The sequence below is a fragment of the Drosophila ananassae genome, chromosome XR, assembly GCF_017639315.1.
Source record: "Drosophila ananassae strain 14024-0371.13 chromosome XR, ASM1763931v2, whole genome shotgun sequence".
In the NCBI taxonomy this organism is placed as follows: Eukaryota; Metazoa; Arthropoda; class Insecta; order Diptera; family Drosophilidae; genus Drosophila; species Drosophila ananassae.
Genome location: NC_057932.1, coordinates 9,560,481 through 9,579,864, shown reverse-complemented (window position 1 = coordinate 9,579,864; position 19,384 = coordinate 9,560,481). Strand labels below are relative to the sequence as shown.

Sequence of the window (19,384 nt, the reverse complement as noted above, 5' to 3'; positions counted from 1 at the left end):
ATCCCAAAAGACTGAGTTTACTTATAAGAAGCGAATGGTTAACAGAGTCAAATGCTTTACTGAAGTCAGTGTATATGACGTCTGTTTGTAAGCCATTCCGGAAGCCATCCGTGATAAAAGATGTTAGCTCCAATAAGTTGGTAGTGGTGGAGCGGCGCTTCATGAAGCCATGCTGGCACGGAGTTATTATTGAACTACATAGGTAAAAAGCTTTGGAATTGCTGACAATTTAGAGATGCCTCTATAATTAGCAGCGTCGGATTTTTTCCCTTTTTTATGCAGCGGAATAATGAAGGATTCCTTCCACATAAGGGGAAAGATCGAAGTTTCCAGCGATAGATTAAAGAGTTTAACAAGCGGTTTGCACAGTGCCACGGCGCAGTACTTCAGAACACAGCCTGGTACTCCATCAGGGCCTGGCGAATACACGGGCTTAACCTTAAGAAGATCCGATAACACACCACTTTGATCGAAAGATGGGCAAAATATAAGGTTGGCTGATTGGATATTATAAGTGTAAGGCTGAGCTAAACTGCTGCTAGGTGAATAGGTAGTTTGAAAAAACTGTGCAAAGAGATCGGCCATTGCCTGATCGGTGTTCGCATAAGAGTTCTCAAACGTAAGCAGTGCGAACTTAGGGAAGGCTTTCATGATCAACCGTTCTATCCGAGTAAGAGTTAACAACACTCTATCTAAATTCTATACTCTCCACAATGGGATCCCACAAGGATCGCCCCTCTCTGTGGTATTATTTATGATCGCCTTCCAGTTCTTAAAAAACATAATATTAAGACATAAGCAAATTAAACTGGCAATTTATGCAGACGATGTCATAATTTTTAGCAAATGTAAGAACACTACTGCACTAAATAATAAGTTTAAAGAAGTCCTTAATGAAATCCAAATCTGGGGTAAAACCTCCGGTGCGACTCTTGCTGTAAATAAATGTATTGTTTTTCATATTTGTAACAAACAGAGCTGTACATACCCACCATTATCGCAAAATGACATAGATATAGAACGCATTTCTTATCTTAAAACACTTGGCCTGAAATTTGATAAACGACTCACATTTAAACAACACTGTAGCGAACTTAGGATTAAACTTATTAAGAGACTAAACATTATAAAATTCTTAACATCTAAGCGATCTCTCATCCACCGGACCACACTTATACAAGCGACAAGAGCTCTGTTGTTGTCCATTATCGATTATGGACTCCTATGGAGCCCACCTCCCGTCCATCCGACCGAGGGACGCTGCCGCGTAACGTACGGCTCGAATCGCGGGAATAGATCCGAGATAGATAAGCGAGGATTAGGAGAAAGATATTACGAGGAAGAGTGTTGCACAGATAAGGCGGTTAATATAAGCGATTTAAGATTGTTAGTAGAGCAAAGTGACAAGATGTGGTAGAGACCATTGTAGTCCGAACATAATACCCTGAACGGATCGTGTTGGGCATATGTCGAACTACAATGGCTGAGGAGTAAAGGACGAAAGTTTCTGGTCCTTCTACTAGGAATGTTAAAATTTAAGCGTGTTAGTAAATGCTGCTATTTCCATAAATAAGATTATATAGAAACATGACACCCAGCATCGTTCTACGATTTGTTAATGATGGTAAGTTGATTAGTAAAAGTCTACTATGATAAGAGGGGAGGTAAAGATTTGCATCCCAATTAAGTCCCCTAAGAGCAAAAGAAAGGAAGTTTTTTTGTACAGATTCAATGTGATCTTGGTGTACTCCATATTGAGGACTCCAGACACACGATCCATACTCAAGAATCGGACGGACCAGTGATGTATATAACGTTTTAGTTATGTACGGGTCATTAAATTCTTTTGACCATCTTTTAATAAAACCAAGCACACCCATAGCTTTATTAACCATGGTAGATACATGGTCGGTAAATTTAAGTTTAAAATCTAATAGGACACCTAGATCGTTAACCTGAGTTAATCGTTCTAAGGCGTTCCCATAGAGAAAGTACATAGCCTGGTGAGGACTAGATCGGTAAAATGACATAAGTTTACATTTCGATCCTTAAGCTTTAGGTTATTTGCTAAACACCAATTTTGAAGTTTATCCAAATCGGATTGAAGTCTAGACTGGGCGCTAGTGAATTTATACTGAAGGCATAGCTTAACGTCATCAGCGTACATAAGTACAAGTGAATTAGTTAAGGCAAGGGGCAAGTCGTTAATAAACAGAGTAAAAAGTAGGGGTCCAAGATGGCTTCCTTGGGACACTCCCGATGTGGCGCGGACTAAACGCGAGGTAACTTCTTTAAAGAAAACACGTTGGGTTCTCCCTGATAAGTAGCTCGAAATCCACATAAGAAGATCAGTTGGGAATCCCAAAAGACTGAGTTTACTTATAAGAAGCGAATGGTTAACAGAGTCAAATGCTTTACTGAAGTCAGTGTATATGACGTCTGTTTGTAAGCCATTCCGGAAGCCATCCGTGATAAAAGATGTTAGCTCCAATAAGTTGGTAGTGGTGGAGCGGCGCTTCATGAAGCCATGCTGGCACGGAGTTATTATTGAACTACATAGGTAAAAAGCTTTGGAATTGCTGACAATTTAGAGATGCCTCTATAATTAGCAGCGTCGGATTTTTTCCCTTTTTTATGCAGCGGAATAATGAAGGATTCCTTCCACATAAGGGGAAAGATCGAAGTTTCCAGCGATAGATTAAAGAGTTTAACAAGCGGTTTGCACAGTGCCACGGCGCAGTACTTCAGAACACAGCCTGGTACTCCATCAGGGCCTGGCGAATACACGGGCTTAACCTTAAGAAGATCCGATAACACACCACTTTGATCGAAAGATGGGCAAAATATAAGGTTGGCTGATTGGATATTATAAGTGTAAGGCTGAGCTAAACTGCTGCTAGGTGAATAGGTAGTTTGAAAAAACTGTGCAAAGAGATCGGCCATTGCCTGATCGGTGTTCGCATAAGAGTTCTCAAACGTAAGCAGTGCGAACTTAGGGAAGGCTTTCATGATCAACCGTTCTATCCGAGTAAGAGTTAACAACACTCTATCTAAATTCTATACTCTCCACAATGGGATCCCACAAGGATCGCCCCTCTCTGTGGTATTATTTATGATCGCCTTCCAGTTCTTAAAAAACATAATATTAAGACATAAGCAAATTAAACTGGCAATTTATGCAGACGATGTCATAATTTTTAGCAAATGTAAGAACACTACTGCACTAAATAATAAGTTTAAAGAAGTCCTTAATGAAATCCAAATCTGGGGTAAAACCTCCGGTGCGACTCTTGCTGTAAATAAATGTATTGTTTTTCATATTTGTAACAAACAGAGCTGTACATACCCACCATTATCGCAAAATGACATAGATATAGAACGCATTTCTTATCTTAAAACACTTGGCCTGAAATTTGATAAACGACTCACATTTAAACAACACTGTAGCGAACTTAGGATTAAACTTATTAAGAGACTAAACATTATAAAATTCTTAACATCTAAGCGATCTCTCATCCACCGGACCACACTTATACAAGCGACAAGAGCTCTGTTGTTGTCCATTATCGATTATGGACTCCTATGGAGCCCACCTCCCGTCCATCCGACCGAGGGACGCTGCCGCGTAACGTACGGCTCGAATCGCGGGAATAGATCCGAGATAGATAAGCGAGGATTAGGAGAAAGATATTACGAGGAAGAGTGTTGCACAGATAAGGCGGTTAATATAAGCGATTTAAGATTGTTAGTAGAGCAAAGTGACAAGATGTGGTAGAGACCATTGTAGTCCGAACATAATACCCTGAACGGATCGTGTTGGGCATATGTCGAACTACAATGGCTGAGGAGTAAAGGACGAAAGTTTCTGGTCCTTCTACTAGGAATGTTAAAATTTAAGCGTGTTAGTAAATGCTGCTATTTCCATAAATAAGATTATATAGAAACATGACACCCAGCATCGTTCTACGATTTGTTAATGATGGTAAGTTGATTAGTAAAAGTCTACTATGATAAGAGGGGAGGTAAAGATTTGCATCCCAATTAAGTCCCCTAAGAGCAAAAGAAAGGAAGTTTTTTTGTACAGATTCAATGTGATCTTGGTGTACTCCATATTGAGGACTCCAGACACACGATCCATACTCAAGAATCGGACGGACCAGTGATGTATATAACGTTTTAGTTATGTACGGGTCATTAAATTCTTTTGACCATCTTTTAATAAAACCAAGCACACCCATAGCTTTATTAACCATGGTAGATACATGGTCGGTAAATTTAAGTTTAAAATCTAATAGGACACCTAGATCGTTAACCTGAGTTAATCGTTCTAAGGCGTTCCCATAGAGAAAGTACATAGCCTGGTGAGGACTAGATCGGTAAAATGACATAAGTTTACATTTCGATCCTTAAGCTTTAGGTTATTTGCTAAACACCAATTTTGAAGTTTATCCAAATCGGATTGAAGTCTAGACTGGGCGCTAGTGAATTTATACTGAAGGCATAGCTTAACGTCATCAGCGTACATAAGTACAAGTGAATTAGTTAAGGCAAGGGGCAAGTCGTTAATAAACAGAGTAAAAAGTAGGGGTCCAAGATGGCTTCCTTGGGACACTCCCGATGTGGCGCGGACTAAACGCGAGGTAACTTCTTTAAAGAAAACACGTTGGGTTCTCCCTGATAAGTAGCTCGAAATCCACATAAGAAGATCAGTTGGGAATCCCAAAAGACTGAGTTTACTTATAAGAAGCGAATGGTTAACAGAGTCAAATGCTTTACTGAAGTCAGTGTATATGACGTCTGTTTGTAAGCCATTCCGGAAGCCATCCGTGATAAAAGATGTTAGCTCCAATAAGTTGGTAGTGGTGGAGCGGCGCTTCATGAAGCCATGCTGGCACGGAGTTATTATTGAACTACATAGGTAAAAAGCTTTGGAATTGCTGACAATTTAGAGATGCCTCTATAATTAGCAGCGTCGGATTTTTTCCCTTTTTTATGCAGCGGAATAATGAAGGATTCCTTCCACATAAGGGGAAAGATCGAAGTTTCCAGCGATAGATTAAAGAGTTTAACAAGCGGTTTGCACAGTGCCACGGCGCAGTACTTCAGAACACAGCCTGGTACTCCATCAGGGCCTGGCGAATACACGGGCTTAACCTTAAGAAGATCCGATAACACACCACTTTGATCGAAAGATGGGCAAAATATAAGGTTGGCTGATTGGATATTATAAGTGTAAGGCTGAGCTAAACTGCTGCTAGGTGAATAGGTAGTTTGAAAAAACTGTGCAAAGAGATCGGCCATTGCCTGATCGGTGTTCGCATAAGAGTTCTCAAACGTAAGCAGTGCGAACTTAGGGAAGGCTTTCATGATCAACCGTTCTATCCGAGTAAGAGTTAACAACACTCTATCTAAATTCTATACTCTCCACAATGGGATCCCACAAGGATCGCCCCTCTCTGTGGTATTATTTATGATCGCCTTCCAGTTCTTAAAAAACATAATATTAAGACATAAGCAAATTAAACTGGCAATTTATGCAGACGATGTCATAATTTTTAGCAAATGTAAGAACACTACTGCACTAAATAATAAGTTTAAAGAAGTCCTTAATGAAATCCAAATCTGGGGTAAAACCTCCGGTGCGACTCTTGCTGTAAATAAATGTATTGTTTTTCATATTTGTAACAAACAGAGCTGTACATACCCACCATTATCGCAAAATGACATAGATATAGAACGCATTTCTTATCTTAAAACACTTGGCCTGAAATTTGATAAACGACTCACATTTAAACAACACTGTAGCGAACTTAGGATTAAACTTATTAAGAGACTAAACATTATAAAATTCTTAACATCTAAGCGATCTCTCATCCACCGGACCACACTTATACAAGCGACAAGAGCTCTGTTGTTGTCCATTATCGATTATGGACTCCTATGGAGCCCACCTCCCGTCCATCCGACCGAGGGACGCTGCCGCGTAACGTACGGCTCGAATCGCGGGAATAGATCCGAGATAGATAAGCGAGGATTAGGAGAAAGATATTACGAGGAAGAGTGTTGCACAGATAAGGCGGTTAATATAAGCGATTTAAGATTGTTAGTAGAGCAAAGTGACAAGATGTGGTAGAGACCATTGTAGTCCGAACATAATACCCTGAACGGATCGTGTTGGGCATATGTCGAACTACAATGGCTGAGGAGTAAAGGACGAAAGTTTCTGGTCCTTCTACTAGGAATGTTAAAATTTAAGCGTGTTAGTAAATGCTGCTATTTCCATAAATAAGATTATATAGAAACATGACACCCAGCATCGTTCTACGATTTGTTAATGATGGTAAGTTGATTAGTAAAAGTCTACTATGATAAGAGGGGAGGTAAAGATTTGCATCCCAATTAAGTCCCCTAAGAGCAAAAGAAAGGAAGTTTTTTTGTACAGATTCAATGTGATCTTGGTGTACTCCATATTGAGGACTCCAGACACACGATCCATACTCAAGAATCGGACGGACCAGTGATGTATATAACGTTTTAGTTATGTACGGGTCATTAAATTCTTTTGACCATCTTTTAATAAAACCAAGCACACCCATAGCTTTATTAACCATGGTAGATACATGGTCGGTAAATTTAAGTTTAAAATCTAATAGGACACCTAGATCGTTAACCTGAGTTAATCGTTCTAAGGCGTTCCCATAGAGAAAGTACATAGCCTGGTGAGGACTAGATCGGTAAAATGACATAAGTTTACATTTCGATCCTTAAGCTTTAGGTTATTTGCTAAACACCAATTTTGAAGTTTATCCAAATCGGATTGAAGTCTAGACTGGGCGCTAGTGAATTTATACTGAAGGCATAGCTTAACGTCATCAGCGTACATAAGTACAAGTGAATTAGTTAAGGCAAGGGGCAAGTCGTTAATAAACAGAGTAAAAAGTAGGGGTCCAAGATGGCTTCCTTGGGACACTCCCGATGTGGCGCGGACTAAACGCGAGGTAACTTCTTTAAAGAAAACACGTTGGGTTCTCCCTGATAAGTAGCTCGAAATCCACATAAGAAGATCAGTTGGGAATCCCAAAAGACTGAGTTTACTTATAAGAAGCGAATGGTTAACAGAGTCAAATGCTTTACTGAAGTCAGTGTATATGACGTCTGTTTGTAAGCCATTCCGGAAGCCATCCGTGATAAAAGATGTTAGCTCCAATAAGTTGGTAGTGGTGGAGCGGCGCTTCATGAAGCCATGCTGGCACGGAGTTATTATTGAACTACATAGGTGTTGCAAATGTGGAGTGATAAGTTTTTCAAAAAGCTTTGGAATTGCTGACAATTTAGAGATGCCTCTATAATTAGCAGCGTCGGATTTTTTCCCTTTTTTATGCAGCGGAATAATGAAGGATTCCTTCCACATAAGGGGAAAGATCGAAGTTTCCAGCGATAGATTAAAGAGTTTAACAAGCGGTTTGCACAGTGCCACGGCGCAGTACTTCAGAACACAGCCTGGTACTCCATCAGGGCCTGGCGAATACACGGGCTTAACCTTAAGAAGATCCGATAACACACCACTTTGATCGAAAGATGGGCAAAATATAAGGTTGGCTGATTGGATATTATAAGTGTAAGGCTGAGCTAAACTGCTGCTAGGTGAATAGGTAGTTTGAAAAAACTGTGCAAAGAGATCGGCCATTGCCTGATCGGTGTTCGCATAAGAGTTCTCAAACGTAAGCAGTGCGAACTTAGGGAAGGCTTTCATGATCAACCGTTCTATCCGAGTAAGAGTTAACAACACTCTATCTAAATTCTATACTCTCCACAATGGGATCCCACAAGGATCGCCCCTCTCTGTGGTATTGTTTATGATCGCCTTCCAGTTCTTAAAAAACATAATATTAAGACATAAGCAAATTAAACTGGCAATTTATGCAGACGATGTCATAATTTTTAGCAAATGTAAGAACACTACTGCACTAAATAATAAGTTTAAAGAAGTCCTTAATGAAATCCAAATCTGGGGTAAAACCTCCGGTGCGACTCTTGCTGTAAATAAATGTATTGTTTTTCATATTTGTAACAAACAGAGCTGTACATACCCACCATTATCGCAAAATGACATAGATATAGAACGCGTTTCTTATCTTAAAACACTTGGCCTGAAATTTGATAAACGACTCACATTTAAACAACACTGTAGCGAACTTAGGATTAAACTTATTAAGAGACTAAACATTATAAAATTCTTAACATCTAAGCGATCTCTCATCCACCGGACCACACTTATACAAGCGACAAGAGCTCTGTTGTTGTCCATTATCGATTATGGACTCCCCATCTACGGCTGGTGCGCGCCATCGAACTTAAGAAAAATCTTACCTCCTTACCATGCGGCCGTCAGGCGTAGCATTGGCGCATTTCCAACGACCCCAACTAAATGCATCCTAGCCGAAGCAGGATTGCCGGACATTATAACCAGAGTCACGCAAACTACCTTTAAATTAATACCAAAACTCAGGTGCTCTACCAACTCTATTCTGCTGAAGGACTATGAAGTTGCCTCAAAGCACCGTAGGAAATTCAAAGTCCAATCTACGATTTGAAGATGTATAACCTTTACCAAGAGACACAACATACGATCGCCTTATCGTTGGAACAAAGTCATTCCATCCCCTGCGTGGAAAATACGCTCCACCACCATTGACACTACACTTCATGATTTTCAAAAATCAAGGACCCCAATCACAACGTTTAAGCAGCTATTCGAAGAAGTTACCCATAAATACTCCTATAGGAAATGGCTTTACACCGATGGTTCAAAGACCGATTGTCTTTTGGAGTCGACTACCTCACCACTTCTCAGTTTTTGCTGCGGAAGCAGTAGCTATTATTAAGGCAATCAAATTTGCACTCGAACTTAAAGGAAGCTATATCATCTGCAGTGCTAGTCTGTCCACCCTGCAAGGAGTACAAAACTTCTACAATAACAATAACCTTTTATCCGAAATTCGTCACCTCTGCATCAGAAACATTAGCAAAATTAAACTGTTATGGGTCCCGGCCCATATAGGAATAACTGGGAACGAGATGGCCGACAAGGCTGCAAAATTAGCCGGACGGGCTCCGTGCCATACAATCATACCTGGAGTACAACAGGACATCTGGAAAAACATCAAAAACATTTTGCGGGACATCGAACTGGAAGACTGGTTGTCGTTTAACCACTGGTATAAACAATTTAACCCTAACAAGAAAGACATCAAGTTCCCTACTTCGCTCAACGAAAGGGAATGCACCATTCTCACACGATTAAGAACAGGACACTCACGCAGAAATCTCACGCATAAGCACATCCTTAATGGGGAAAGTCGGCTAAACTGCCCTAATTGCGGAGAAGAACTATCAGTAAAACATCTACTGGATACCTGTGGACACAACCAAAACAGCATAACAAACCTATTCGGTCTCACCCCGCCATCAAATCTATTATCTGACCTCCCAGCTGCCAACTCCAAACCATTATTATCTTTCCTACGGAATTGTAAAATTACACACCTAATTTAAACTCCCCTTTTAATTATCTAATATCCATTTCTTCAATAAATCTCAAATACAAATGTAAACAAATTGTTATCAATTGTCGAGTCGATGGCAATAGCAGCTAGTTACTCTTTCCTCTAAATTAGTTATTATATTGTAAATTCGATTTATGTATTATAGCTAATATTGAAATAAATAAAAACAAGAAAGGAAAGCTAACTTCGGGAGGAGCCGAAGTTTATATACCCCTGCAGTTGAGTCGCAGTCCGCTAGGTGGCGACACGCATCTTATATTATTAGATATATATAGCAGATCGTATATAGTCGGCCGATCCTTATGAAATTTGGCATATTGAATTATTTTGCCCAAAGAGTAATCTGTACTAAGTCCCATCTTTCTAACTTAAAAAACACCAAAGTTATGCCAATTTCGATCGTTGTATAACAGCTATAGGATACAGTCGCCCGATGCTACGCAAACTAGTCTCTCAGTTTTAAAGCTATCGAGTTGAAACTTTGCACACACCCTTCTTTCTGTTGCAGGCAGTACATAAGTCGGAACGGCCGGAATCGGTCGACTATATCCTATAGCTGCCATATAACTGATTGATCGGAAATGCCATAACTTTGGTGTTTTTTAAGTTAGAGGGTTGGGACTTTCCACACATGTTATTATTGACCAAAATATCTTATGTACAAAATTTCATAAGGATCGGCCGACTATATCCTATAGCTGTCATAGAACGATCGAAATTGGCATAACTTTGGTGTTTTTTAAGTTAGAAAGATGGGATTTAGTACAGATTCTATTTTGGGAAAAAAAATCTGATCTGCCAATTTTCATAAGGATCGGCCGACTATATACGATCTTCTATATATCTAATAATATAAGATGCGTGGCGCCACCTAGCGGACTGCGACTGAACTGCAAGGGTATATCAACTTCGGCTCCGCCCGAAATTAGCTTTCCTTTCTTGTTATACCCTTGCAGAGGGTATTATAATTTTGGTCAAAAGTGTGCAACGCAGTGAAGGAGACCTCTCCGACCCTATAAAGTATATATATTCTTGATCAGGATCACCTCCTGAGTCGATATGAGCATGTCCGTCTGTCCGTCTGTCCGTCGGTCCGTCTGTCCGTCTGTCTGTTTCTACGCAAACTAGTCTCTCAGTTTTAAAGCTATCGAGTTGAAACTTTGCACACACCCTTCTTTCCTTTGCAGGCAGTATATAAGTCGGAACGGCCGGGATCGGTCGACTATATCCTATAGCTGCCATATAACTGATTGATCGGAAATGCCATAACTTTGGTGTTTTTTAAGTTAGAGGGTTGGGAGTTTCTACACATGTTATATTTGACCAAAATATCTTATGTACAAAATTTCGGAATTTCGAAGATGGGATTTAGTACAGATTCTATTTTGGGAAAAACAATCTGATCTGCCAATTTTCATAAGGATCGGCCGACTATATACGATCTTCTATATATCTAATAATATAAGATGCGTGGCGCCACCTAGCGGACTGCGACTGAACTGCAAGGGTATATCAACTTCGGCTCCGCCCGAAGTTAGCTTTCCTTTCTTGTTATACCCTTGCAGGGGGTATTATAATTTTGGTCAAAAGTGTGCAACGCAGTGAAGGAGACCTCTCCGACCCTATAAAGTATATATATTCTTGATCAGGATCACCTCCTGAGTCGATATGAGCATGTCCGTCTGTCCGTCGGTCCGTCTGTCCGTCTGTCTGTTTCTACGCAAACTAGTCTCTCAGTTTTAAAGCTATCGAGTTGAAAGTTTGCACACACCCTTCTTTCCTTTGCAGGCAGTATATAAGTCGGAACGGCCGGGATCGGTCGACTATATCCTATAGCTGCCATATAACTGATTGATCGGAAATACCATAACTTTGGTGTTTTTTAAGTTAGAGGGTTGGGAGTTTCTACACATGTTATTTTTGACCAAAATATCTTATGTACAAAATTTCGTAAGGATCGGCCGACTATATCCTATAGCTGTCATAGAACGATCGAAATTGGCATAACTTTGGTGTTTTTTAAGTTAGAAAGATGGGATTTGGTACAAATTCTATTTTGGGAAAAACAATCTGATTTGTCGAATTTCATAAGGATCGGCCAACTATATCCTATAGCTGCCATATAACTGATTGATCGGAAATGCTATAACTTCGTTGTTTTTCAAGTTAGAAGGATGGGAGTTTCAATGGATTCCTCTTTTGGCAAAATAATTCGATTTGCCAAGTTTCATAAGGATCGGCCAACTATATACGATCCGCTATATATCTAATAATATAAGATGCGTGGCGCCACCTAGCGGACTGAGACTCAACTGCAAGGGTATATAAACTTCGGCTCCGCCCGAAGTTAGCTTTCCTTTCTTGTTTTTTTTGAGTTAGAAGGATGGGACTTTCTATGGATCCGACTTTGGGAAAAATTATCCGATCTGACAAATTTTGATAAGGATCGGCCGACTATATCTCTTAGCTGCCATATAACTGATCCATCGGAAATGCCATAACATTGGTGTTTTTTAAGTTGGAGGGTTGGGACTTTCCACACGTTATATTTTGGTCAAAACATCTTATGGGAAAAATTTATAAGGATCGGCCTCTCTATATCCTATAGCTGTCATATGCTATATGCTGTGGCATGTTTTTTAAGTTAGAAAGATGGGACTTGTACAGATTGCATTTTGGGCAATCTTATCCGATTAGCAAAATTTTATTAGGATAATTTTCTTAACATTGTTGTTTTTGAAGCTAGAATGATGGGACTATCTACGGTTTCCGTTTTGGGCAATCTAATCCTATGTTTCAAAAGAATCGGCCGACTATATCCTATACCTGCCATATAACTGAACGATCGGAAATGCCACAACCTTTCTATTTTTAAAGATGCTTAGGGCTGTTTCCAATATTTTTATTAGAAGTTTTGTTGATAGTGAAATTCTCATAAGGATCGGACAACTATATACTATAACTGCAAGGGTATATCAACTTCGGGTCCGCTTGAAGTTAGCTTTCCTTTCTTGTTTTTTTATAATTTATTAAATAATGAAACTCTTATAAGGATAGGCCTGTCATTTGTTAAAACAATTTGGTTTCCCACAACAACGAAACAATTTTGGATTTTAAATACATTATTGGGCAACTGATATCATTTAAAAAACCTCTTGACGAGGTAAAGTACCGGTGACGAACCTGCATGCAAAACCAAAAATATCTGATATCAATTTTAGTGACGAAAATATGCCATATAGGTGTACAAAATTGCATATAAAAAATATTCTTGTTCGGCACGTGCAAGAAAAACAAAGATAAAGATTCAAATGTTCACTCCCACAATGTTCAATCCCACAGTAATAAACAATATAAATTTTGAGCGGTTCTTTGCCCATAGCAATGCACCACAACTTAACACCAAAGGGTCCAATAACCGGCCAGCGTGCATTGAATTGGTCTAGCTGATAAGAAGTTGAAGTATCTTAGATTGAAGACTAGATTTAAGGAAAAAAATGAATTTCAATATTGAACTCACTGGAGCTCCAACTAGCATTATGGGGTCCTCTTAATATTTGGTCCTATGATGCCCTATGTTGTTTTCCCCCGAATGATAAGACCAACGAGTTCGGAACTTTAACTCTGGAGTAAAATTTTTCCTTCATTGGAGCTCCTCTTTACAATATGTATATATTTACATACATAGATTAAACTATTATGTACTTTTAAATTTTCATTATCAAAAATATTAAATTTAGGGCAAAAAACAACAAAAATTATTATTTTAAATTCCTTCTAAATTTCTTTACCCTGCCATCGCTATTCCCATGGGCTATCACAGCGTCTTAAATGTCTTTCTAGCAGGGCTGCTAAATAATGAATGCAGTAATCCAGTCGAGAAACTTGGCCACGTCGGCATATACCATTAGTTGGTTCCCGCAACAGTGCCTGTGAGTAATTTCAGACTCTTGCGGTTTTTCCGCAGGAAGGGCCGCCGATACCGTTCCTCGTAACATCCAGCGGTTGTTTCTAAAGATCAAAAGTCCGGCACCCGATATACCAGTGTAGAATTCGATGGCCCCATGATGGGACTCAAAATGAACGCCGGCGCAAAAAGTTCGGTTTGAAGAGAGACTGCGAAAATGCGCATTGGCACGAAAGCAGTCTGCGCTACTAACAATAGGTGCTTTTACCATTTTAGGGATGCTGGTATCGATCACCTTTTTACTAGAAGCCATTCCTGTTTGAAAGCCTGCCGTTGTGTTTGACTTGTCAAAGCTCCAGCCAATAACGATGCCGTGCTCTCCCACGATGTATTCCGGTTTGCTAGAACCAGACCACAGACAGGCTGGGCGAATAAAGGTGTTGAATCTGAAAAAAAGTACAGTTTTTGTATCGGTTGACATTTTGAATTTTTTTCTAGATAAATCGGTGTAACTAAAAATTTATATTTTTGACGAGGCTGCATTCAAAATCAAAGAATTGGCAAACTTCTGTTTTATCTTCTGAAACTATATCAATTAAATTTAACACATCTTGCATCTGGCATCTTGAGTTAAAAAGCTGCATGAGTTTTTATCTAACGACCACAAAAGATTCTAGTCAAATTTTGTAGCAATGTATTGAAAAAATTAATATGCGTAAAATTAATGAGTATTGAAGTATATGAAATCATTTATTTATTTTAAAATATTAAAATTGTCACATTTTAAAATATCACTTTTCTTCCATTTTTTTATAGAAAGTTAAAAGAGCTTACCGCACAGCGTCCTTAAGCACAATCACGGCAATGTCTGCGTCATAGCTACTTAGCTGGCTATTATAATCAGGATGGATGTATATCCCATCAACAGGTGCCGCTAGCGAGCCTTCTTCGTTCCAATTTTTAAGATTATGCCTGCCAAGAAAAACGAGCACCTCATTGGCTGTGTAACGACTATTGAACATCTCAAAACAGTGTGCTGAGCTGATGACAGCTCGACCGGATACCAGTGTCCCACCGCATTGGAAGTCAAGAGATGTAAGGTTGTTAACATATATGGCAGCTAACCAGGGCCAGGAACCGCGTATAATAGATGGGAGGCTCCCGGCCCCCACATCGTCTTCGCTATCTGCTTCACTCATTTCCATACTGTCATCCCATATGTGTGCGAAGCTATCATCATCGTCGGCGAATACTGGCGATGTGATGGTATCGGAGCTTTTGGCAGTTTCCTGAACCGTCTTCAAATCAAGGGGTCCGCCTGGGTTCTTCAGCCGAATATCATAGCCTCGGTTGATTCGTCCACACATCTCCTTTGGTAGGTGGGTAAAGAGCTTTCTATAAAATGTAACATTGAGTATTGAATTAATGCGATGCAAACTTGCCTCAACCGACCACAATCCGGATGCATACTTCTTCAACTGGGTCTGCGACGATTGTGGATGTGGACGCTTTAAGCCGTGATTTTGGTTAGCAACCGTCTCCTCGGCAACCATCTTTTGAACCTCTCCAGTCTGTAACAAAGATATCTTTTTATCGGGAATGAAAGCTAGTTTCCTAATGTGCTCCAGTTGTATTTGGGTCATGAAGATACTTTGCTCTGCAAGAGAAACATTTTCAAAATAAGAATAACACAATGTACATGAGAATTTTAGACACTGACCGCCAAGCATGACTTTATCTATTCGGTATACTGATCAACCAAGGATTTTATGCAAGGTTACTATTTTGATTTTATTAAGAACTATCATTGATATGTCTCCCACCTTTAAGAGCGCATAGCAAATTTGTATACACACCTCCTGTCCCAAAGCAAATGACTTGGTTGTTGGCCGAAATAAGGAGCACCTTGGGAGGAAAGTGGTGCTTCGGAAAACGGATCTTATAAAGCACTGCAGCGTGGCTGGCGAATTGCCCGCGTGTGAGCAGCTCGATCTCGCCTAGGTAGTTCTAAGGAAATTAAAATGGTTAAGATTCAAAGAACTGATATGATCCAAAACAACTCACCGTGGTGGGCTTGCCTCGCATTGAAAGCGTGACCCGAAGGTGCAGCGGATGATGAGATTCAGGGCTGTGGATGGCCATCAGGCCAAACCATTCGCTGCCATCAAAGCGGTACTGGAAGATTTTCGGGCAGGGAGTAATCGGCATGCCTTGGGCAAAAACTTCGATAAATCGCCCAAGGCAAATGATCAGAAGCGTCGCCAGTTGCAGCTGCATTTCAAGTCTAAGAATTAAGTTTCTAAGAACGAGTTACACACCTTTGAAAGCGAAAGTGTATCTCACTAAATGCAGAAACGAAGTTGAAATGGATTGGTTTTCTGAAGAGTTGGTCGTGGGAGCGTTAATACAATTATCCAAAAATAAATAAAGCATCAGCGACTCAAAACAATCAAAATTGACATGCCATCATAGCAATGTTGCCAGAAAACAAAACATTTTAAAAGCTCGGCAATTTAGGGACAGACTTGCTTTCCGTAAGAAATAATTACAATAAAATCGATTAAACTTTTAAACTGGTTATATTTTTTTTAAAGCCACAAAAGATATTCTAATATTTATGTTTAACTGAAAAAAATTATTTTTCATAATGTCAAAATTCGCCATTAGGATTATGACCGAATGTTGAATGTGACAAATACATACATACAAATAATTGGTTGAATGCAGAGCAAACATCTTTTGGGCTCGAGCATTTTCATTTTGGTATACCGAATACGGGATAATGTTTTATAATTCCGTTTGTTGACAAGAAAATAAAGATTAAGGGTGGAAACCTGTTAATCGACGTTTCAATACAAACACCACGAAATCTATTTAAGCGTTAAGAAGAAGCTTGAAGTATTTTTTATCATTTGCAATAATAAATAAAAAAAATTAATTTAATTTCATCTTAATAAATTTATCGAAAAGTTAATTCTTTCCAGTGTGTTAATCAGCTGTGCCAAATTGATTTGAAGTTAGTAAAGTCGACGATTTCCACATCAAACAAACCAAATCAACTTTGGCAAGCTTTTTTCAACAAATTCAATAATTACAAGACCATGAAAAATGTCACGCAAGTATCATTGAGAAAAGGCTTGAAGGATTAAAACAGGGATGCCCAGTCCCATTGCTCTCGTTCCTCCTTTGTTGTTGGATTGCTCTGTCATATGGGTAGAGCAAAATCATATACGTGTGCTGCTCCCAGTATAGGCAAGGCAAATTACAATAACAATTTTTCGTAGTTTAATAACACTTAAACAGTTTCAACACTTTTCTGGCATTTTGTTGTTGGATTGCCGAAAACTTTTCACTGCAAAAAATCACTTCTTGTTGTGGTTTTGGACAGAATGGTTGACTGTGGAACGATGCATTTTTTCTTTGTCGAAAATTTTCTTTGCGAGCAGCAATGTATTATATGTAATATAATAATAAGCGGAAACAAAAAAATTAATTTGGAAAGGCATTTTATTAAATGCTATGCTAAAGTATCTGCGTCACAAGCCGATATGGAAGCGCAGTAAAAAAAATTCGAAAAATAATTGAGCATATTGAAAATAATTATAATCCTAAAATTAATTCTCAATTATCCGAAAAAATTTTTTTTTTTTTTTTCTGTTGAAAATGTTACAAAAATTTTTTTCAGTGATACGATAGAAAAAAAAAAAAAAACTATCGCTCATATGTATTTGTGCTTTTGTGCATAGGTATTGGAATTTGCTCTGTCATAAGCAGTGTTTGGGCACCCCTGGATTAAAATGTTTCATCTTTCGCTGGGTGCTTGTATTTGTGCGGGGTGGCCCTTGTATATTTATGAATTTTTTATTCGATCTGATGGCGAACACAACTTGACAAAAACCGTTGTTCACCGAGTTGCCTCTCGCTCACTCCTACAGCACAATCTAAGTTCAATCTGTTAATCTGAGTTTTAGACTTAAAGCTCTATTAAGCTTTTATCAGTAATTGTTATTTACCTTTGCATAAAAATATATTGGCCCAGCGAATTTCAATTCTGATTTGTTTTAACTACATCTTTATAATATACATAAAGCTGTCAAAAATTTTACTAAGATCGAAAAAATTATTGACAAGCATTAGAGCTGGGAAAACATCGATAGTGAGCATATTCAATCTTTTCGATGTTTTTGAAACAAATATTCAGTAGTATCGAACTAAAAATTAAATTTAATTTAAGTTGCATTAAGAGAAAATAATAAAACAAAAACTTTTTCCAAATATATATAACACAGTGTTACAAAAATGATAAAAGTGAATGAACTTTTGAAGTGACATAGTAGGAATTGTTCATTGGGTCGAGTATATCACAAAACCATGTTTGAAATATTTGTAACACCCTCAAAATCTTGATTTATGGTTAAAAAACCATTTTTTGGGACTTCTTGGCGCCTCAAAATTCCTGGACGCGTTTTTTTCAACCGATTTCAAAATTTTCGGTGTTTTTCAATAGTTAAATGTTCTAGCTTTTGAAAAAAAAATATATCTTTGATTTTGTTAAACAAAAAGGACAAAATTCGTGTTTTTCGGATTTTGACGCCAGTTTTTCAGTACAATTTACAAAAATTCTGTAATTTTTGCCACATATCAATGTTGTCTCATTAATTCTGAATAAACGAGACAAATTTCATCAAAAAATAATGAAAATTGGTGAAGTTATAACGCTTTTCCCAAAAAAAGTCAATTCAACCTTGCGTGCGCTCCGGAGTACCTGTGTGTATAAGACAGGAATATGCTCTTCTTCTTATAGTGCTCCCATGGTTTTATTGACTTTTTTTGGGAAAAGCGTTATAACTTCACCAATTTTCATTATTATACCCTTGCAGAGGGTATTATAATTTTGGTCAAAAGTGTGCAACGCAGTGAAGGAGACATCTCCGACCCTATAAAGTATATATATTCTTGATCAGGATCACCTCCTGAGTCGATATGAGCATGTCCGTCTGTCCGTCTGTCCGTTTCTACGCAAACTAGTCTCTCAGTTTTAAAGCTATCGAGTTGAAAGTTTGCACACACCCTTCTTTCCTTTGCAGGCAGTATATAAGTCGGAACGGCCGGGATCGGTCGACTATATCCTATAGCTGCCATATAACTGATTGATCGGAAATGCCATAACTTTGGTGTTTTTTAAGTTCATAGAACGATCGAAATTGGCATAACTTTGGTGTTTTTTAAGTTAGAAAGATGGGATTTGGTACAGATTACTCTTTTGGCAAAATAATTCGATATGCCAAATTTCATAAGGATCGGCCGACTATATACGATCCGCTATATATCTAATAATATAAGATGCGTGGCGCCACCTAGCGGACTGCGACTGAACTGCATGGGTATATCAACTTCGGCTCCGCCCGAAGTTAGCTTTCCTTTCTTGTTTTTTGATGAAATTTGTCTCGTTTTATTCAGAATTAATGACACAACAATGATATGTGACATGGATGACAGAATTTTTGTAAGTTGTACCGAAAAACTGGCATCAAAATCCGAAAAACATGAATAAAAGTCGAAAACTTCAGTTTCAGGTGTAAAAATTTTGTCCTTTTAGTTTAACAAAATCAAAGATATATTTTTTTTTCAATAGCTACAACATTTAACTATTGAAAAACACCGAAAATTTTGAAATCGGTTGAAAAAAACGCGTCCAGGAATTTTGAGGCGCAAAGAAGTCCCGAACGGTTTTTTAACCATAAATCAAGATTTTGAGGGTGTTGAAAATATTTCAAACATGGTTTTGTGATATACTTGACCCAATAAACAATTCCTACTATGTCACTTCAAAAGTTCAGAATCACTGTTACACTGTGTAATCGGTTTACAGTACTATTGGTCAGTGTAAATAGCTATCTATTTATTAATT

At 38.5% G+C, this 19,384-nt stretch overlaps 1 protein-coding gene across 6 annotated transcripts; it reads right to left on the bottom strand.

Annotated features, from left to right (window-relative positions):
* Positions 1–13,175: 13,175 nt before the first annotated feature.
* LOC6502075 (serine protease gd) lies at positions 13,176–17,649 on the bottom strand. 6 transcript variants are annotated; one of them, XM_044717294.1, is made up of 6 exons: positions 17,487–17,649; positions 15,538–15,772; positions 15,297–15,480; positions 14,944–15,130; positions 14,308–14,868; positions 13,176–13,919 (listed from the first exon to the last, which is right to left on the bottom strand). In XM_044717294.1, exons 1-6 carry the CDS (start codon positions 17,492–17,494, stop codon positions 13,418–13,420), a joined length of 1,677 nt encoding a protein of 558 aa, XP_044573229.1. In that variant the 5' UTR covers positions 17,495–17,649; the 3' UTR covers positions 13,176–13,417. The 6 variants fall into 6 exon arrangements, with proteins under 6 accessions (XP_044573229.1, XP_044573230.1, XP_032311948.2 ...); XM_044717295.1 differs by having other exon boundaries at positions 15,330–15,480; XM_032456057.2 differs by lacking the exon at positions 17,487–17,649 and having other exon boundaries at positions 15,538–16,672.
* Positions 17,650–19,384: the final 1,735 nt, after the last annotated feature.